The sequence below is a fragment of the Callorhinus ursinus genome, unplaced genomic scaffold (assembly GCF_003265705.2).
Source record: "Callorhinus ursinus isolate GAN/ISIS: 27379988/994484 unplaced genomic scaffold, GSC_fseal_2.0 scaffold13, whole genome shotgun sequence".
Taxonomy (NCBI): Eukaryota; Metazoa; Chordata; class Mammalia; order Carnivora; family Otariidae; genus Callorhinus; species Callorhinus ursinus.
Window position 1 is genome coordinate 19437056 of NW_027397075.1, and position 22663 is coordinate 19459718.

The 22663-nt window shown below is 40.5% G+C and overlaps 2 protein-coding genes across 2 annotated transcripts in view; both read left to right on the forward strand.

The window, feature by feature from the left end:
* LOC112828810 (kinesin-like protein KIF28P) overlaps positions 1 to 22663 on the forward strand; it is a 64169-nt gene that overhangs the window by 11721 nt on the left and 29785 nt on the right. The window contains exons 4-7 of the mRNA XM_073899887.1: positions 1757 to 1792; positions 7293 to 7517; positions 17002 to 17156; positions 20665 to 20776. Of these exons, the coding sequence (XP_073755988.1) occupies positions 1757 to 1792; positions 7293 to 7517; positions 17002 to 17156; positions 20665 to 20776 (528 nt within the window). The remainder of the gene's footprint in view (positions 1 to 1756; positions 1793 to 7292; positions 7518 to 17001; positions 17157 to 20664; positions 20777 to 22663) is intronic.
* LOC112828844 (small ribosomal subunit protein eS27-like) lies at positions 15047 to 15395 on the forward strand. The gene has a single exon (XM_025878100.2). It carries the CDS (start codon positions 15071 to 15073, stop codon positions 15323 to 15325), a length of 255 nt encoding a protein of 84 aa, XP_025733885.1. The 5' UTR covers positions 15047 to 15070; the 3' UTR covers positions 15326 to 15395.

The following is a 22663-nucleotide window of genomic DNA, read 5'->3' on the forward strand; positions in this document are numbered from 1 at the left end:
ATGGAGGCAAACCCAAAGGCGCTTCAGATGTTTAGGCGCTTCAGGCATTTAAGCAGATGTCTTAAAGCTAACCACTCATGAGGGACTCTCGTTGAGGCTGATAGAACAAGAGCCTCACTGACTTGCCAATGGCTTCCTTTACTCCCCTCTTCTGCCAAGGCTGTGGGTGTGTGCTCGTTTTCATTTCTTTCTTTCTTTATTTTTTTAAAGTAGGCTCCACGCCTGTGGAGCCCAGTGTGGGGCTCGATCCTGAGATGGAGACCTGAGCTGAGCTAAAGAGTTGGATGCTTCACTGACTGAGCCACCCAGACACCCCGTGACATCCTGTTTTTTCATGGAGAGCATTCTTTCTCTTTCCGAAGCAATGAGTTATAGGACTTTAAAGAACGTCTCTTCTACTCCATGCATCATCTGCTTTCTCAGAGTTCCTTTTTTCTACTGTTTGTTTGATCTCTCATATTGGAGGCTTTCCTTGTCTGCTAATCTTAGACCATTGGTTTAAAACATGTGACACTCAAGCTCGTTGGAAGCTCTGGGGACATGGGAGGTGACTGGGAAGACCCACCACTGGGAGATGAAACCCACAAGCCCGCCTTCTCATGGGTGGCAGTGGCAAATATCAGTATCTTAGGGCCTTTTCTCTATGCTAGAGCCATTCCAATTCCTCCAGCCTCCCACATACAGGGTGTCGGCTTGTCCAGAAATATTCCAGAAGGAATACACAGTATGATAAAGACCAGTCTTTTTCTCTACATATGTTCAGATTGGGAGTGAGTAATAAAGAATAACCTTTTTCTGTTGCCAAGCAAGACCGAAATACAAACACACAGGGTTGTGTATATGTTTTTAATTTATATTAAGAATTTCTTCCATATCATTAAAATTATGTGAGAATCACTTATTGCATGTGAATTAGCATTACTATATTTTTATTTATTTTTATTTTTTATTTTATTTATTTATTTATTTATTTTTGGCAATACAATGACACCCTGTTTATTTGTCAGAGAAAGAACATGTTCTGGCAAGTCTTGGAAATTAAATCCACTCCAGAATAGAATACTAGAAAACAGCTTCTTAATTTAATACATAATTTGAATATAAAGAGCTTTAAAATGCATCCATGTTAATGACCGCAAAATAAATAAGACAAAATTTGACAAAATTATAAGAGAAAAATGACAAATCTAAAATAATGTTTTTTAACACAACTCTCAGTGATTAAGAAATCAGGCAAATTTTTAGCAAGAATATAGATGATATAAGCAATGTAATAAACTTAATCTAGTAAACACATATAAAATCCATACCCAATAATTAGGGAATGCATATTCTTTTCAAGCCCAATTGAAACACTTAGAAAAACTGACAATACACTAGACCACAAAGCAAGGTTCAAGAAATACTAAAGAGTCTATATCATATAGACCAAATTTTCCGACTAGCATTACTATATTTTTAAAAGATTTTATTTATTTATTTAAGAGAGAGAGAGCACAAGCAGGGTGAGGGGCAGAGGGAGAGGGAGACTCCCCGTGAGCAGGGAGCCAGACGCAGGGCTTGATCCCAGGACCCTGGGATCATGACCTGAACCAAAGGCGGATGCTTCACCGACTGAGCCGCCCAGGCGCCCCAAGCATTACTATATTCGATATTAGCTTCTCCCTTTGTTGGAAATTTATGTTGTTCCTATATGACTTTTTTCCCCAAAGATGAGGTTCCAGAGAATATTAACTTTATGTTCTTTTCTATACAGGTTACGTTCAGTATGCTGGAAATTTACAATGAGCAGGTAACAGTGACTGTATTCTCTGACACACACCTGAGGGACTCTGCAGCCAGTCTCCCCCTCCCCCACCCTACAGCTGGAGTGCCAACTCCGTAGCCCACCATGGGCTGCAGCCCTGTCCCACCTCTCTGGCTCCACTTCCTGCCCCTTTAACTCCACACACTCTCTGCTTCCGCCACATAAATGTCTTCCTCTCTGGAACATGTCCTTCTTCCCCACATCTACCCTTCTCTGCCCTTCCAGGGTCCGCTCCCCTTCCCATCCAGTTGGCCTCAGTCAGCATGTGGGGCAGAGGAGTGGCAAACTGTTTTCAAAGGGCCAGATGGTTTGTGCTGCAACTATTCACCTCCCCCCCAGCACAATGGAATACGGGGCAGTCGGGGGCGGGGGGGGGCTTCCAATGGGGCACAGTTCTTGGACACTGAAACTTGAATTTCACATAATTTTTGATGTGGGGCTGAGAGTCAGTGGTCAAGAGAGAATTCTTGAGATGCTTTCGGTGCAAAGAGGTGCTTTTGTTAGAGCAAGGCGACAGGACTCTTGGGCAGAAAAAGCTGCCCCAGGGTTATGAGGAGTGGCTGATTATGGACTTCTGTTAGCGGGGGTTTAGGGACAGGTAAGTCTCTAAGGAATTTGTGCATGTTAGAAGCAAGGCCTCCAGGATGTTGGATGTGTTAAGGTTGCTTAAATCTTTAAAGATACATCAACATTAAGGCGGCCATGATTTCCTTGCGGAACGCCACACTTTGCAACTTAGGCTGCAAGTTGTAAGGAAATTTAATGTCAGCTGCATTTCTCTTGCCTTTGTTCTTCTCATCAATTTTCACATGTCACAAAATATTTTTTTTAAGAGTTTATTTATTTGTCAGAGAGAGAAAGAGAGAGAGCTCATGAGCAGGGGGAGAGGCAGAGGGAGAAGCAGACTCCACGCTGAGCGAACAGCCCCAGGTGGGACTTGATCCCAGGACACTGGGATCATGACCTGAGCCAAAGGCAGACGTTTAACTGACTGAGCCACCCAGGCATCCCCAAAATATTTTTCTTTTGATTTTTTTCAGTCACTTAAAAATGTGGAAAACATTCTTATGTCAAGGATCCTACAAAAACAGGTGGCCGGCTGAACTTAGCGCCCACACCATGGTTTGCCTGTCCCTGGGGTGGTTGGAAAGAGCATGATCTCAGACCCCACCTCTCTCATTGAGTAGCCATGTGACTTTGGAAAATCACTTTATCTCAGAGCTCAGTTTTCTCATTTACAGAGAATTTAAAATAAGACACCACACATTGAGGTGCACTGTTTTAAATTTCTAACACAGAGCTTAGAAAACACCAGATATTCATTGCCCTTTCCCCCTGAATTGATCATATTATACTGTGAAATTTTATTTACATATTTGTATCTCCAGAACAGATCATGTCCTTGTGAACATCTTTCAATATGAAGTATCCTCTCAATACTCAGTGCACTTGTAGATTTAGAATGGGTGCTCCTGAATATTTACTGAGTGGATGAATTGACAAAGGCATCTAAAACTGTAAGTTTCTTATAGGAGACCATATCCTAATAGTTTTTGTGTAACCCCAAGCACTATCCAAAGCCTTGCACTTAATCATTCCTAAATATTAAAGGAATTAATCTGTCAGTGTTTTTCTCTTTATATTAGAGAAAGAAAACATCCATTTTGTTTCTTACATTCTTTCATGAGTCATTTATTACCATTGAAGGTTGATAGTAAATTCAATGGGTTCTTTTTTTTTAAAAGATTTTAAATTCCAATTAGTTAACATATTAGTTTCAGGTATACAATATAGTGATTCAACACTTCCCTACATCACCCGGTGCTCATCACGACAGGTGCACTCCTTAATGTCCATCACCTGATTCACCCATCTCCCCACCCCCACCCACCTCCCCTCTGGTGACCAGCAGTTTGTTCTCTAGAGTTTAAGAGTCTGTTTCTTTGTTTCTCTCTATTTTCCCTTTCCTCATCTGCTTTGTTTCTTAAGTTCCACATGAGTGAAATCATATGGTATTTGTCCTTCTCTGAATGGCTACTCCACTTAGCATAATACTTTCTAGCTCCATCCATGTCATTGCAAATGGCAAGATTTCATTCTTTTTTATGGCTGAGTAATGTTTCATTGTGTATATATTCATACACCACTTCTTCTTTACCCAATCATCAGTCGGTGGACACTTGGGTTTTCCACATTTTGGCTATTGTAGATAACGCTGCTATAAACATTGGGGTGCATGTATCCCTTTGTATTAATTTTTTGTATTCTTTGGGTTAAATACCCAGTGGTGCAATTGTTGGATCATAGGGTAGTTCTATTTTTAACTTTTTGAGGAACCTCCATACTGCCCTCCATAGTGGGGGGTAAGAGGGCTCCCCTTTCTCCACTTCCTCATCAACATCTGTTGTTTTTTGTGTTTTTGATTTTAGCCATTCTGACAGGTGTGAGGTGATATCTCATTGTGGTTTTTATTTGCATTTCCTTGATGATGAGTGCTGTTGAGCATCTTTTCATGTGTCTGTTGGTCATCTGCATGTCTTCTTTGGAGAACTGTTTGTTCATGTCTTCTGCCCTTTTTAAATTTGGATCATTCGTTTTTTGGGGTGTTGAGTTTTATCAGTTCTTTATATATTTTGGATACTAACCCTTTTAAATATCTTCTCCCATTCAGTAGGTTGCCTTTTAATTTTATTGATTGTTTCCTTTGCTGTGCAGAAGCTTTTTATTTTGATGAAGTCCCAGTAATTTCTTTTTGCTTTTGTTTCCCTTCCCTCAGGAGACATATCTGGAAAGAAGTTATTATGGCCTATGTCAAAGAGGTTATTGCCTGTGTTCTCCTCTAGGACTTTTATGGTTTCCTGTCTCACGTTTATGTCTTTAATCCATTTTGAATTTATTTTTGTGTATGGTGTAAGAAAGTGGTCCAGTGTCATTCCTCTGCATATCGCTGTCCAATTTTCCCAACACCATTTGTTGAAGAGACTGTCTTTTTCCCATTGGATATTCTTTCCTACTTTGTCGAAGATTAATTGACCATATAGTTGTGGGTTCCAAATGGGTTCTTCTGTTAAGGTCACTAATCAAGTTTCTATTTCTTTCAAGTTGCTAAGGCTTGGAAGACAGTGTGACTCCTTTATTTTGTACCAATGACTTTGGGAGGACAATTTAATTTCCTTTGTTACCAAGTTCTGGTGGGCATCTCACTGTGGTCTCCCTTCTGAAATCTGCTTATGATGATAGTCTGTATGGAATTCTGTTTCCTCATCTCTAAAATAAGAACACTGGACATCCTGGGGTGGCTCAGTTGGTTAAGCGTCTGCCTTGGGCTCAGGTCATGATCCCAGGGTTCTGGGATCGAGCCCCGGGTAGGGCTCCCTGCTCATCTGAGGATGAGTTAATCCTTGGACTTAATTCCTGCCATGGAGGAGTCTAGTGGGAGCTACAACACCCTCTCCAGACAGTGATGTATGACATGTGTGCCATGAATGGTGAAGAGCAAGGGGCAGAGAGGACGGAATACATGACTACCTGGGATGTTTGGCAGCAATGTTCAATGCTGGACTTAGACTGGACCTTGAAAAATGTGTAGGAGTTTGGTGAGGCAGCTGGAGGGTTGGGGGCACAGACGGGCACTTTAGGCAGGATTCATTTTAACCAGTCCAAAAATACATGAAAGTGCATGGCATTTAAAGGAACAGTCAGTACCCTGTGTAGCCAGAGTTGGATACATGGTGGGGGTCTGCCAGAAGTAAAGGGACTTTGTCCCAGAGGCAGTAGAGAATCCGTGGAGGGTTTTATAGGGAAATCCCTATAGATTGGGATTCTAGAAGAGTTCTCTAGCAGCAGAGTGAAGTTGGATTTGAAGGTGTGTCAAAAAGAGGCAGAGTTAGGAGATTCTCAGGAAAGCCCAGGTGAGTGAAGGTCTTGTGACAATCACCAATTTTGATCTCCAGGCACAACATGGAGGGTCCCAGCACCAGGATCCACTCTTGTCTCTGGACGCCCATACTTCCACTCCACCCAGATAAATCTACTTAGCTTTTTTCTAATAAGCCTTACTCAGTCCTATCTTCAGCCTCAGATGCCCCTTCCAACAATCTCTATGTTAGAGGAAAGGCTTCCTAGCTACACCAGAAGTGGTCTCTGTTTTGATGTCTCCTTATCTCTGTCACCTTACGTCCACTGTCTTAGTTTGGCTTGCCCAAACTTCAATCTGTGATCTTGCCTTGGCTCTAGGATGAAAAGCTGTAGAATACCAGAGCTGGGGGAGATCTCGGAGATAATTTAATCCACCCCTACCATTATGAATACTGGGAAAGTAAGAGATTTTCCAAAGCACTCCCAGGTTAGAGGCAGAACCAGGACGGAGAACCCAGGTCTTCAGGCTCCCAGTCCAGACATCTCTGCACCATATAACACCGGCCACCCCTCTGGGGCCTCTGGCTCTACCAGAATTCCACAGTAGGACCTAGTTGGCCTTGTCAGAGGTGGCTTTTCTTGGATGAGAGGCAACATGGGCTTTTACCCAAAGCCATGGTCTAGGTGTGACATCTCACAAATCTCCAATAATAAGATCCAAAGAATCACCCATATTCTCCTGTTAGGTTTGACTGTAGCAAATACTGTTTGGATTGAATTAGTTTCCATTGGAAGTAGAGAGTTCAGGGTGGTGGCTTTTGTGGGCACATGATCTCACCTAGGCAGACCATGCTTTCTGCTTACATTAGGTACTTAGAAAGTTACTATCTACTATTTATTTTTATTTTCATTTATCACTATTCTCGGTAAAATAAGACAGATTACAAAATTACTTTGTAATAGAGAATTTGTGATAATTCAGAGAGGGGCTAGGATAGTGTATTTTTATATTATCCACAAAGGAATTGCTAATCAAATAAAATAATTAATAAGATTTCTAGGCAAATGTTTGTCAATAAGAGAGTAAAAGTTTCAAGCACAAATGTTTTAGAAGCACCTGTTAAAAGCCAGACACCTGTGCATACCTACTCCAATATTTTATCCTGCTGCAGAAGCAGATCTGCAGCATCTTACATGTGATGTATTAAACATTATTTGTTAGCCTAGCTCTGGTTACCCTGTTCTGTCAAAAATCATTCACTGAATGCCTCTTCTACGATGGGAACTATGTCAGGATCTACTAGTAAAAAGCCCTGGTCCCACCCAAAGGGAGTTCACAGGCTGGTTGAAGCGCTCTAGGTACTAGAAAATACTAGAACTGAGTTTTTATTTACGTCACTTATTACAACAGGTTTCCCTCCTGTTTGCCATTCCCCTATTTCTTATTTACCTAAATAGTGAGCTTGTCCGGTGCCTACAGAAATTTAACATTTATTCATTCATCTAATAAGTTTTTATTGAACACTTAATATATTCTAGGCAGAAGTGTAGGTGTTAGGTGTAACAGTGAAGTAAATAGAAATCTCTGCCTTCCTGAAGTTTACATTATTTATTCTTTTTTCCACAGATAAGAGACTTGCTATCTAGAACCAAGAAACCTGGGGGACTAAAAGTAAGAGAAGATCAACAGCTGGGCTTTTATGTGGATGGCCTGAAGTCAGTGCCCTGTGAGAACTATGCACAGATAGAAAGGCTGATGGAACAAGGGACAAAAATAAGGACCACAGCATCGACCAACATGAACGCCAGCAGCAGCCGGTCTCATATGGTTATCACCATTCAGTTCAAGCAGGTGAGACTCGTGGGAAGGCTGCGGTCCCGGTTTCCCACTAAGTGTGATCCATGGGAAGGGTTCCCAGTGGCATGAGTTGGTGAGTACTATGGAATCCTTTCAGATTTGACCTATGGATTAAGGTGGCTACTTCCAACCATGGGCTATGGGGTCAGAAACAGAACAAAGTGAGGCACTTTCTCTTTTTCTACCTCCCCACATCCCTGCTCCACCCAGGCTCCCCAGGATGATGATGACCAGCTTTCAGATCCATGAGCCTAGAGAACCACCAGATACTGAACTACCTTTCCAATACTTGGAAGTAGCAAGATAAGGTCTTTGAAACTAGCTAATCCATGTAACTCTCCACTAACTAGAATTTTTGAAAAAACTGAGCACATTTTTCTCCTCCATACTTCTTGGTAGATATCAGAGAATAAACTCTAGATCATCATCAGTTTGATTCTAAATAGTTATTTACAAAGCCTGGGTAAGCATTACAGTTAACTATGATTTCACCATCTCTGTTGCCTAAGCCACATCCCTAGTAATAGACAGAATGGTGGAAATGAAGATTACCCTGCTCTAACCAGGAATAGTGGGAAAACACTGGACTATATCTAACTCTGCTTACCAGCTTTGAAACTTCGGGAAATAACTTACTCGTCCTTAGTCTCAGTTTCCTATTCTGTGAAATGAGACAAATAGCTATCCTGCAGGAGTGCTGGGAAGCTTAAAGAAGGACCTGCATTTTAAAGAACTTTGAAGGATGACTGGGAAGATGGCAGAGAAGGCTCTGAGTTCACCTCCTTCCGCAGACACACAGAGACCACTATGCATAATCCAACTCACTCTGGAAACGACCTGAAGACTGGTAGAACAGCTCTTCCACAGCTAAAGACATAAAAAGAAACCCACAATGAGAAGGGTAGGAGGGGCAGAGGTCTAGATGGAAACCAAACCCCAGGCAGAGCGACCCTCAAGCAAGAAGGATATCATAGGCACCAAGGTATTTCTTGAGGAGCCAGGGTATCAAGCTTTACATCAGGCACCCCCTGCCCTGGAGACCTGCATCAGAAAGACAAGCCTTATAACATTGGGCTTTGAAAATCAGCAGACTCAACTCTGGGAGAGGTGGAGGGCTATAAGAAATTGACAGTCCACTCCTAAAGGGCCAGCACACTACATCACGCACTGTGAGACCCAGCACAGAAACAGTAGTTTAAAAGTGCCTGGGTTATACATGAAGAAGATATAGTGACTAATTTTAGGGCATGTGCCAAAGGATCAGAGATATGTAGGAGCTCTTGTAGGAACAAAGAGTTCTGGAAGGTGCTATTTTTCTTGACCTTCTTCTGCCTAGCTGGTCAGTCCTTGTGGGAGCCAGTTCTGACATTCTCCATCCACCTTCTTAACACTGTTTGCCCTGCCTGGTGTTTCGCTGTGGACATGCCTCACCCACCCACCCCTGAAGGCACCCCTTCAAAGAGACTCCTTCCCCAAGGAGGAGGGGAGCCAGCCTTGACCACCAGCACACCTGTAGCAGCTACAGTCGGGCCTCTCAGCAAGCTGTCTTGGGGGCCATCTCTGCCCATCAGCACACCCACAGCAGGTGCAGCCAGTCACACAGGGGGTGCACACAGCCCACACAATAGATATCCCTGAAGCACCTGGTTCTGATGACCAGGGGGATTGTGCTGCCGGGCTCCCTATAGAATGCCTTCTACACAAGGCCACTACTGTCAGGACCAGGAGATACAGTTAACCTACCTAGTACACAGAAAGAAATGAAGGGTCAGACAAAATCAGGAGACAGGAAAATATGTTCCAAACAAAAGAACAAGACAAAATATCAGTAAAAGAACTAAACAAAATGGAAATAGGCAATCTGCCTGATAGAGTTCCAAGTGAGACAGGTGCTCCACAGACTAGAGAGAAGAGTGGATGAGCTCAGTGAGAACTTCAACAAAGAGATAGAGATATAAAAAGAACCAATCATAGCTAAGTAATTTGCATTATCAGGGTCCCAGAAAGAGAGAGAGAGAGAGAGAGAGAGAGAGAGAAAGGGGCAGAAAATGTATTTCAAGAAATAATACCTGAAAACTTCCCTAACCTTGAGGGAAAAATAACAGACATCCAGGTCCAGGAATCACAGAGAGCCCCAAAGAAGATGAACCCAAGGGACTCCACACTAAGACACATAATAATTAAAATATTGAAAATTAATAATAAAAGGAGAATCTAAAGGACAGCAATATTAGAAAAGCAAATTGCTATATACAAGGGAAACCCCATAAGGCTATCAGCTTATTTTTCAGCAGAAACTTGACCAGAAAGGAATGCCATGATATATTCAAAGAACAGAAAGGAGAAAACCTACAATGAAGAATTCTCTACCCATTAAGGTTATGACTCAGAATTGAAGGAGAGATAAAGAGTTTCCAAAACAGGGGCGCCTGGGTGGCTCAGGCGGTTAAGCATCTGCCTTCACCTCAGGTTATGATCTCGAGGTCCTGGGATCAAGGCCTGTGTTGGACTCTCTGCTCAGCGGGGAGTCTTCTTCTCCCTCTCCCTCTGCTGCTCCCTGCTGCTTGTGCTCTCTCTCTCTCAAATAAATAAATAAAAAATCTTAAAAAAAAAAGTTTCCAGGACAAACAAAATTAAAGGAGATCATTACCACTACATTAGCCTTACAAGAAATGTTAAAGCAGACATAGGGTGACTGAATGGATTAAAAAAACAAAACAAAACAAAACACAAGACCCACGTATATGCTGCCTACAGGGATTCACTTCAGACATAAAGACACATACAGACTGAAAGGGAAAAGATATTACATGCAATTGGAGGCAAAAAAAAAATGCTAGGGTAGACAAACTGACTTTAAAACAAAGAGTGTGGGGTGCCAGGGTGGCTCAGTTGGTTAAGTATCTGCCTTGGCTCGGGTCATGATCTCGGGGTCCTGGGATCGAGCCCTGCATCAGGCTCCCTGCTCAGCAGGGAGTCTGCTGCTCCCTCTCCCCCACAACCACCTACATGCTCTGTCTTTCTCAAATAAATAAAAATCTTAAAAAAATAAAACAAAGACTATAACAAGAGACAAAGAAGAGCATTACATAATGATAAAGGGATCAATCTAACAAGAGGATATAACAACTATAAATCTCTACGCACCCAATATAGGAGCACCTAAATATATAAAGCCAATATTAAGAGACATAAAGGGAGAAAGTGACAGTAATATAATAATAGAAGGGGACTCTAACACCCCACTCATGTCAGTGGACAGATCATCCAGACAGAAAATCAACAGGGAAATGGTGGCTTTGAATGACACGTGCAACCAGATGGACTTAACAGCTACATTCAGAACATTTCATCCTAAAGCAGCAGAATACACATTTTTCTCAAGTGTACATGGAACATTCTCCAGGATAGGTTTCATGTTAGGCCACCAAACAAACCTCAATAAACATAAGGAGTGTGAAATCATATCAAGCATCTTTTCTGACCACAATGGTATGAAACTAGAAATCAATTACAAGAATAAAACTGGAAAAAAACACAAACAAGTGGATGCTAAACAACAAGCTACTAACCAACCAATGGGCCAACAAAGACGCCAGAGAGGAAATAAAATAATACATGGAGACTGGGGCGCCTGGGTGGCTCAGTCAGTGAAGATTTGACTCTTGTTTCAGCTAAGGTCATGATCTCAGGGTCATGAGATCGAGCCCCATGTAGGGCTCTGTGCTCAGCGGGGAGTTTGCATGAGATTCTCTCTCTTCCTCTCCTTCTTTCCTCTCCCCATTCGCACTCCCTTTCTCCCTCCCTCTCTCTCTCAAATAAACAAACAAATAAATACCTTAAAAAATTCATGGAGACAAATGAAAATAGAAACATAATGGTTCAAAATCTTTGGGATGCAGGGCTGCCTGGGTGGCTCAGTTGGTTAAGCGTCTGACTCTTGTTTTTGGCCCAGGTCATGATCTCAGGGTCCTGAGATCAAGCCCCGCATCAGGCTCTGCACTCTCCTGGAAGTCTACTTGTCCTTCTCCCTCTGCTCCTCCCCTGCTCATGCGCGCGCTCTCTCTCTCTCTCAAATAAATAAAATCTTTTTAAAAAATCTTTGGGATGGAGCAAAAGCACTTCTAAGAGGGAAGTTTATAGACACAAGCCTACCTCAAGAAACAAGAAAAATATTAAATAAACAACTTAACTTTATACCTAAAGGAACTAAAAAAAGAAGAACAAAAGCCAAACTTAGTAGAAGGAAGTAAAGATCAAAGTTGAAATAAATGAAATAGAGGCTAAAAAAAAGAAAATATCTATGAAATTAAGAGCTGATTTTTTGAAAAGATAAAAAAATTGATAAGCCTTTAGCCAGACTCATTAAGAAAAAAAGAGAGAATACCCATATACATAAAATCAGAAATTAAAGAGAAGTTCAACAGACATCACAGAAATACAAAGGATCAGGGCACCTGGATGGCTCAGTCGGTTAAGCATCTGCCTTCAGCTCAGGTCATGTTCCCAGGGTCTTGGGATCAAGTCCCACACTGGGCTCCCTGCTCAGCAGGGAGTCTGCTTCTCTCTCTACTCTTCACCCTTCTCGTGCTTTCTCTAATAAAAAAAAAAATCTTAAAAAAAAAGAAATACAAAGGATTATAAGAGACAACTACAAAAGATTATGAACCAACAAATTGGACAACCTAGAATAAATTGATAAATTCCTAGAAACATACAATCTTCCAAGTCTGAATCAGGAAGAAATAGAAAATCTGAACAGACCAATTACTAGTAACAAAAGTGAATTGGTAATCAAAGAACTCCCAACAAACAAAAGTACAGGACCAGATGGCTTCCGAGATGAAGTCTACCAAACATTTTTTTTTTAAGATTTATTTATTTTAGAGAGAGAGAGAGTGCATGCATGAGAGCAAGCATGATTTGGGGGAGGGGCAGAGGGAGAGGGAGAGAATCTCAAGCAGACTCTCCTCTGAGCACCGAGCCTTGAGGGGCTTGATCTCACAACCCTGAGTCATGACCTGAGCCGAAATCAAGACTCAGACACTCAACCGACTGAGCCACCCAGGCATCCCTCTACCAAACATTTAAAGCAGTGTTAATATCCTTTTCAAACTATTCCAAAAATTAGGAGAGGAAAGAAAGCTTCCAAATTCACACTATGAGGCCAGCATTACCCTAATGCAAAAAATAAATAAATAAATAAATAATTACAGATCAATATCGCTGACGAATATAGATGCAAATGTCTTCAACAAACTAAATTCAACAATATGTTAAAAGTATCATTCCCCACAAATCAAGTGGGATTTATTGCAGGGATGCAAGGATGGTTCAATATTTGCAAATCAATCAATGTGATACACCATTAACAAAATGAAGCATAAAAATCATATGATTATTTTAATAGATGCAGAAAAAAGCATTTGACAAAACTTAACATATGTTCACAATGAAAAGTCTCAACAAAGTGGATTTAAGGAGAACAACTCAATGTACATAATAAAGTCCTTATGTGCCAAACCCACAGCTAGCATCATACTCAATGGTGAAAAACTAAAGGTTTTTCCTTTAAGATCAGGAACAAGGCAAGGATGTCCACTCTTGCCACTTTTATTCAACATAGTACTGGAAGTCCTAGCCAAAGGAATCAGGCAATCGGACATGGAAAAGAATAAAATGCATCCAAATAAGTACAAAAGAATTAAAATTTTCATTATTTGTAGGTAAGATGATACTATACATAGAATACTCTAAAGACTACCAAAAAACTATTAGAATTAATAAATGAAATCAATAAAGTTTCAGGATAAAAATTAATATACAAAAATCTATTTCTATACAATGATAATGAACTAGCAGGAAAAGAAATTAAGAAAACAATTCCATTTACAATTCTATCAGAAAGCATAAAATACCCAGCAATAAATTTAACCAAGGAGGTAAAAGAAATGTCTTCTGAAAACTATAAGACATTGATAAAAGAAATTGAAGAAGACACAAACAAATGGAAGGACATTCCATGCTCATGGATTGGAAGAACAAATATTGTTAAAATGTCTATACTATCCAAAGCGAGCTACAGATTCAATGCAATACCCATCAAGATACCAATACTATTCTTTATAGAACTAATAATCCTAAAATTTATATGGAACCACAGAAGACTCCAAATAGCCAAAGCAATCTTGAGAAAGAGGAATAAAGCTGGAGGAATTGCAAACTATACTACAAAGCTACAGTAATGAAGAGTATGGTACTGGCACAAAAACAGACGCATAGATCAATGGAACAGAATAGAGAGCCCAGAAATAAACCCACACTTTTATGGTCAATTAATCTATAAAAAAAGAAGGCAAGAATATACAACGGGAGAAAAGACAATCTCTTCAATATGTAGAGTTGGGAAAATTGGTCAGCTACATGCAAAATAACGAAACTGAACCACTTTCTAACACCATACACAACAATAAATTCAAGGGGCACCTGGGTGGCTCAGTCGTTAAGCGTCTGCCTTCGGCTCAGGTCATGATGCCAGGGTCTTGGGATCAAGTCCCACATCGAGCCCTGCATCGGGCTCCCTGCTCAGCGGGAAGCCTGCTTCTCCCTCTCCCACTCCCCCTGCTTGTGCTCCCTCTCTCGCTGTGTCTCTCTCTGTCAAATAAATAAATAAAATCTTTAAAAAAATCAATAAATAAATTGAAAATGGATTAAAGACCAAAAATGATAACTGAACCTATAGAAAGAAAAAAGAAAACATAGGCAGTAAATAGATAGTCTTAGCAATATTTTTTTGGATATATCTCCTTAGACAAAGGAAACAGAAGCAAAAATAAACAGTTGGAACTACATCAAAATAAAAAGGTTTTGTACAACAAAGGAACCCATCAACAAAAATGGAAAGGCAACCGACAGAATGGGAGAAGGTATTTGCAAATGACATATCCAATAAGGGGTTAGTATTCAAAATACATAAAGAATTTATACAAATCAACATCAAAATCAAAACAAGGAACAGTCTGATTTAAAAATTGGACAGAGCCTCTGAATAGACATTGTTCCAAAGACTGATACACATACATGAAAAGATGCTCAACATCACTCATCACCAGGGAAATGCAAATCAAAACCACAATGAAATATCATCTCCCACCTGTCAGAATGGCGAAAATCAAAAACACAAGAAATAACAAGTGTTGGCGAGGATGTGGAGAAAGGGGAACCCTCGTGCACTGTTGGTGGGAATGCAAACTGGTGCAGCCACTGTGGAAAACGGTATGGAGGTACTTCAAAAAATTAAAAATAGAAATACCATGACAATCCAGTAATTCCACTGCTGAATACTTACCCAAAGAAAATGACAACGCTATTTGAAAAAGATATATGCACCTCTGTATTTATTGCAGCACCATTTACCATAGCCAAGATAGAGAAATAACCTAAGTGTCCACTGATACCATATGGTATATATACTCAATGGAATATTACTTAGCTTTAAAAAAGAATGAAATCTTGCTTTCCGGCGGTGACGACCTCCCCACGAGAACATGCCCCTCGCGAAGGATCTCCTGCACCCGTCCCCGGAGGAGGAGAAGAGGAAGCACAAGAAGAAGCACCTGGTGCAGAGCCCCAACTCCTACTTCATGGACGTGAAGTGCCCCGGATGCTACAAGATCACCACCGTCTTCAGCCACGCGCAAACGGTAGTTCTGTGCGTCGGCTGTTCCACTGTGCTCTGCCAGCCCACAGGAGGGAAGGCCAGGCTTACAGAAGGATGCTCCTTCAGGCGGAAGCAGCACTAAAAGCACCCTGAATCCAGATGAGTGGGACGCCCTCCCAATAAACAGATTTTGGATTAAAAAAAAAAAAAAAAAAGAATGAAATCTTGCCTTTCAGGACAACATGGATGGACCTAGAGGGTATTAGGCTAAGTGAAATAAGTCAAAAAAAGAAAAATACCATATGACTTCACTTGTATGTGGAATCTTAAAACACAAGACAAATGAACAAACAGACACAAATAGAAAGAGACTCATAGGTACAGAAAGCTGGTGGTTGCCAGTGGGGAGGGTTTAGAGGGATGGGTGAAACAGGTGAAGGGGATTAAGATGTATCCACTTCTAGTTAAAAAATAAGTAAGTCACAGGGATGAAAAGTACAGCATAGAGAATACAGTCAGTAATATTGTAATGACATCGTAGGGAGACATTTGGTAACTCCACTCACCACAGGTGAGCATTTTGTAACATATATAATTGTCAAATCACTATGTTGTACACCTGAAACTAATGTAATGTTGCATGTCAACTGTACTTCAATTAAAAGTAAAAAAAAAAAAAAAAATAGGAGCCCCTGGGTAGCTCAGTTGGTTAAGCGTCTGACTCCTGGTTTCGGCTCAGGTCATGATCTCAGGGTCATGAGATCAAGCCACGTGTGGGGCTCCACACTCAGTGGGGAGTCTGCTTGAGATTCTCTCTCTCTCTCTCTGCCCCTCCCACCCCGCTCATGTGTGCACGTGCACACTCTCTCAAATAAATACATCTTTTTTTTAAAGTAAGAGAATAAAGAACCTTATAAACTTTAAGTACTATTCAGATGATATTACATTAGTAACATTCATAAACTTTATATATGCTTTGCCCTTTTTTTAACTTGATGTTTTAGAGGCAAGGGAAGAAATCCACTGAAAAAATATGTGTAGAGATCTAGCATTACACTCTGCATATTAGTGTCAGTAATGATATTAACACCTGTTACTGTATGCTGGGCATGGTGAGAACCATTACTTCTCTTATCTGTTACCCTCCTAACACCCCAATAATATGCTGTGATCCCTGTTTCCCAATTAAGACAGTTGCAATTCTGAAAAGCTAGTTCTCACAGTCACATAACCAGCAAGGGGATCTGTCACATTCTAAAATCTACATTCTTTTCCCCTCCCTGCATGACCACACTGTTCCAAACAGTTCCTTATTTTGCAGATTTCCCAGTATTTTCTACTTAAAACGTTTGATCACAGAAATACTAGAGCAGTAACTGGTATCTAACATACCACTGGAAATAGCTTTGCAAAATTGAGAAGGAGCAACTGAGACATTTGGGCCTTATGATGTATTAATGTGAAATGTCATTGTAAAGAAGATGGCCTTTTTTTTTGAGAGAGAGAGAGGAGAGTGAGCAGGGGTGGAGGGTCAGAGGTAGAGAGAGAGAATCTTAGGCTCCTTCACCAGCAGGTAGTCTGACAGAGGGCTGGATCTCACAACCCTGCGATCATGCCCTGAGCCGAAACCAAGAATTGTGCGCTTAACCGACTGAGCCACCCAGGTGCCCCGAAGGTAGCCTTTTAATTTGTAAATTTTAATATATCATTTTGAGCGTGATGTACAATTAGAAAAAATGTTTTAAAGTGTGAAGTAGATTGATTTCATATGTAGCCTGCTACCACTCTAATCGCATGACTTGTGGCGCTTTCCTATAGGTTTTCCTAGACAGCAACCTCACCAAGCAATCCAGTATTAATTTGGTGGATTTAGCAGGAAGTGAAAGGCAGAAATCTTCAGGATCTGAAGGAGACAGACTGAAGGAAGGATCACGAGTTAACTTAAGTTTAACCAGTTTAGGAAACGTTATCAGGTAAATAATTGGTGCATGGGTATTTATTTCTGCCGTAAAAATGACCTCAGAAATTAAAAAAAAATCAGATTAATCATAGCCCTTGGTTCATGACCCACTCATGATCTCATTGGCTCATACCTGGCCTGCCTATATATTTTATTTTAAACTTATTGCTTTTTAATAAAACTGAAAACACCAGTAAATTCACCACCCAACCCAAGAAATAGTTGGTATTTCTGTGCTATGCCCCCCTTGGAGGTAGCCACCGTCTTAAATTTTGCTTATCCCCTCTCTGTCCCTTGCTCCCTTTCTTTTTTCACCCTTTCTTGTCTTATCACTTATGAATATAGTGGCACTCATTTTTTTTTGAAATGTACAAAAAGGGTAAAATATTATACTATCTTTTGGATCTTGTTCTTTTTTATGTGATCAAAGTATAACTTATATAAAGTACACAAATCTTAAATTTCAGCTTGGTGAATTTTTATATGTATATATATCTATATAATTACCACCCAGGTCAAGATATAGAACATTTCCAAAACCCAGAAAGCTCCCTTGTACCCTCTTCCTAGATTTTACACCCACCAAAAGAAGTTGACCTTTGCCACTAAAAATTGGTTTTGCCTAACTATATTGATTTTCATCTAAATGACTATGGCTATGAGACTAAGCCATGTTTCTCATGTAATGTATCAGCTCTTTTTCATTGCTATGTAGGATTCCATTGTAGAAAATATACCACAATTCATTTATCCATTCCCCTATTGATGGACATTTCGTTTGTATCCAGGTTTTGACTATTATGAATAATGTTGCTATGAACATTCTTGTACATATGCTTTGGAGAAAACAATTTCTCATTCCCCTCAAGGATACACCCAGGAGTAGAATTGCTGGGATTGGCTTTTTGACCCACCATTATTAAAAATATGTATCCATGTTATGTGTGGCTTTGGTTAATTTGCCCTCTGTTCTGTCACTAAACATTGTGTTTATGAGATCCCCTGTTGTAGTAGAAGTTGTTACTTCTTTTTCATTATGATGTAGTGGGGAATTCCATTGTGGGCATATGCCACAATTTATTCATTTGTTCTCCTTTTGGATTGGCATTTTGGTTGTTTCCAGGTTTTGGTTATTTGCTATTATAAACAGTACTATTATGAACATTCTTGTACAAATCACTGGGTATCACTATATTAAAGTTTCTCTTGAGTATAGACAAAGGACTGAAATTGTTGAATTATTTGTAAGGTATATGCAATACCTATTTTTTTTTTTTTTGGCAGTACCTAACTTTTGACAGTGGGGACAAATTATTTTCCAAGTGTTTGGACCAATTTATACTCCCAGCAGCAATTTATAAAATATCCCATTGATCCACATCTTTTCTAAGGCTTAGTATTGTCACATTTCTTGATATTTACTAATTAAACGGTCTTGCCATGGTCTTGATATTCCTGGTTACTAGAAATTTTGAGCATCTTACCATGGTCTTGATATTCCTGGTTATTAGCAAGTTTGAGTATCATTTGATACATTTACTGGCAATATGTCAGTAAATCTCAAAATACCTGTTATGTTTTGCCTCTTAGTCTATTCAGTTACTGTCTTTTATTGATTTTTAGGAGTTCTTTACATATTTTGTATTACTCTTTCCTCAGGTATATAATAAATATCTTCTCCCAGCAGGTAGCTTGTCTTTTCACTTTTAGGTATCAATTGATGAGCAGAAATCATGGTAATGGTTTTTGTTTTGCATTTCTTGTGTCTTGTTTAAGGAGAGTAGAGTCCAAAAGTTATCTCCCTACATTTCACTTAATTTCCTATCCATCTGGAGTTGACGTCTGTGCGTAGTGTAAGGTAGGCATCCTTTTCATTATTATTTCCTTACAGATTACCAATTTTTTCCAGTTATACTTGTTGAATAGTCTCTCCTTTCCACAGTGGAGTTTCTGCACTACCTCTGTCATAGACCAAAATTCAATATATTTGACTTTCTAATCTGTTCAACTGGTCAAAGTCTAAATATTATAAATGCTTCCTCTTCCTGATTAATACAAGGATCTCCATCCTACATTTGTAATTGTTGATATGTATGTTAATTCTATTCTTCTTTAACCCCAAAGACATTATTTCTATCTTACACAGTGTTCATTTTTTTTAAATTATTTACTCCTTTTTAAACCTCAGAGCTGCTAAGATCAGTTTCCTCCTGGTGGAAGTATATTCTATAGAATTTCCTTCAGTGATCACTTGCTGAATGGCAAAATCTGCTTTTGTTCGGTTGAAATGTGTTTATTTCACCTCATTCTTGAAAGGTAATTTTGCTGGGTATATAATTCCAGATGTGTAGAATTTTCTTTCAGCTCATTACGGTTACAGTCTCCCATTTTCTGCCAGTGGTCTAATTGCTATTTCCTTGAAGATAATCTATCTTCCCCCCTAGCTGCTTTTAAACTCTTTTGTTTGGGTTTTCTCCAATTTCATTGTGTTGCATTTGAGTGTGAATTTATTTATTTGGCTTGGAATTCCCTGGCCCCCAAAGCTCTGTAGATTAGTGATTTTCATCAGGGCTGGAAAGTTCTCAGCCATTACTTCTCATGTACAGTCCATGCCCATTTATTTTCTCTCTTCTCTTCTGGAACTTCAGTTAAACCATTTAAATATTCTCACACTGTCCTCCATGATTCTTAACCTTCCTCACTTGTTTCCCACCTTGTGTCTCCAGGCTGCAATCTGGTTAATCTCTTTTGAACTATCTAGTTCACTAATTCCAGTTATAGCAGTGTCTAACTTGCTGTTAAACCTGTCCACTGTATTTTTCATTTCAATTACTGTATTTCTTTCTTTCCAGAAGATCATTTTGTCTCTTTTCCAAACCTGCTAGATTAACTCTATAAATTCCTTGTCACTGTTTGTGATTATAATTTCCCATCGATGGGATTGCCTCCCTCCTCCTCCCTGCTCTGGTCAGTGACAACACCACTGTGTTTGCAGTGCCCTGGAGTTGGGTGGGGATTGGCCCATTCGCTTATTCATGCTTTCTCTGGTGCCTTGTCATACAGGGTCCTAACTTTATGGGCTCTTCTGAAGGCAGTAGGAGAGAAAAGCAAGAAGGGGACTTAAACTACTCCCCATCCTGGTCTTTACACCGCTAGCTGGCTGTCCTCTTCCTCAGATTGAACTCTTCTTTATGCACGGATTTACAATAGCCTGCAGGCTCCCTGGGTTTTCCTCACATGATTAAGCGTGTTGTTCCTCAGATCTAGGCTTCCCTCTGGCTGTCATGGTCTCTCCAGGGTTGAGGGCAGGGAGGGAGCCCGTGGCCCAGGTGGGTAGCCGTCTTGCAGCAGCATCCTCATACAGAAGGTGTCTCCACTAATCGATGTTAGTTAGAGTCATGCCTCAGGTTTATGGGGTCAACGAGGGGATGGGTGGGGTGTTTCTGACTTATTCCCAGGGAGGCAGATTTCTTCTTGACATATTTTTTTATCTGTTGTTTTGTATTTTCTTTTTCATTCAGTGCTCTGGCTGATGCAGCCACGGGGAAGAGAGTCTTGCACGTTCCCTACAGAGATTCTGTTCTGACCAAACTGCTCCAGCCAGCTCTGGGTGGGAACAGCAGAACGACTTTGGTAAAGTGACTCTCTGACAGCATGTGACACGGATTTAGCTGTTGCTGTTGTTGTCGCCGTTACTGTTACAATTATGCTTAGTGTGCTATGATGTCACACTTTGCTTTTACGTAGCACATTCTTACCTAGCTCATGACTCCTGGAACTCTTTTTTTTTTTTAATGTTTTATTGTTATGTTAATCACCATATATTACATAATTTGTTTTGGTGTAGTGTTCCATGATTCATTGTTTGTTCATAACACCCAGTGCTCCATGCAGAATGTGCCCTCCTCAATACCCATCACCAGGCTAACCCATCCCCCCACCCTCCTCCCCTCCAGAAACCTCAGTTTGTTTTTCAGAGTCCATCGTCTCTCATGGTTCGTCTCCCCCTCTGACTTACTCCCCTTCATTCTTCCTCTCCTGCTATCTTCTTCTTTTTCTTTTTTCTTAAAATATGTTGCATTATTTGTTTCAGAAGTACAGATCTGTGATTCAACAGTCTTACACAATTCACAGCGCTCACCATAGCACATATCTTCCCAAAGGCCATCACCCAGCCACCCCATCCCTCCCACCCCCGACCACTCCAGCTACCCTCAGTTTGTTCCTGAGATTAAGAATTCCTCATATCAGTGAGGTCATATGATACATGTCTTTCTCTCATTGACTTATTTCACTCAGCATAACACCCTCCAGTTCCATCCACGTCGTTGCAAATGGCAAGATCTCATTCCTTTTGATGGCTGCATAATATTCCATTGTGTATATATACCACTTCTTCTTTATCCATTCATCTGTCGATGGACATCTTGGCTCTTTCCACAGTTTGGCTATTGTGGACATTGCTGCTATAAACATTGGGGTGTACGTACCCCTTCAGGTCCCTACATTTGTATCTTTGGGGTAAATACCCAGTAGTGCAATTGCTGGATCGAACGGTAGCTCTATTTTCAACTGTTTGAGGAACCTCCATACTGTTTTCCAGAGGGGTTGCACCAGCTTGCATTCCCACCAACAGTGCAGGAGGGTTCCCCTTTCTCCACATCCCCGCCAACATCTGTTGTTCCCTGACTTGTTAATTTTAGTCATTCTGACGGGTGTGAGGTGGTATCTCATTGAGGTTTTGATTTGGATTTCCCTGATGCCGAGCGATGTTGAGCACTTTTTCATGTGCCTGTTGGCCATTTGGATGTCTTCTTTGGAGAAATGTCTGTTCATGTCTTCTGCCCATTTCTTGATTGGATTATTTGTTCTTTGGGTGTTGAGTTTGATAAGTTCTTTATAGATTTTGGATACTAGCCCTTTATCTGATATGTCATTTGCAAATATTTTCTCCCATTCTGTCGGTTGTCTTTTGGTTTTGTGGACTGTTTCTTTTGCTGTGCAAAAGCTTTTTATCTTGATGAAATCCCAATAGTTCATTTTTGCCCTGGCTTCCTGTGCCTTTGGTGATGTTTCTAGGAAGAAGTTGCTGCGGCTGAGGTTGACGAGGTTGCTACCTGTGTTCTCCTTTAGGATTTGGATGGACTCCTGTCTCACATTTAGGTCTTTCAACCATTTGGAGTCTATTTTTGTGTGTGGTGTAAGGAAATGGTCCAGTTTCATTCCTCTGCATGTGGCTGTCCAATTTTCCCAACACCATTTGTTGAAGAGACTGTCTTTTTTCCATTGGACATTCTTTCCTGCTTTGTCAAAGATAAGTTGACCATAGAGTTGAGGGTCCATTTCTGGGCTCTCGATTCTGTTCCATTGATCTATGTGTCTGTTTTTGTGCCAGTACCATACTGTCTTGATGATGACAGCTTTGTAATAGAGCTGGAAGTCCGGAATTGTGATGCCGCCAGCTTTGCTTTTCTTTTTCAATATTCCTCTGGCTATTCGGGGTCTCTTCTGGTTCCATAC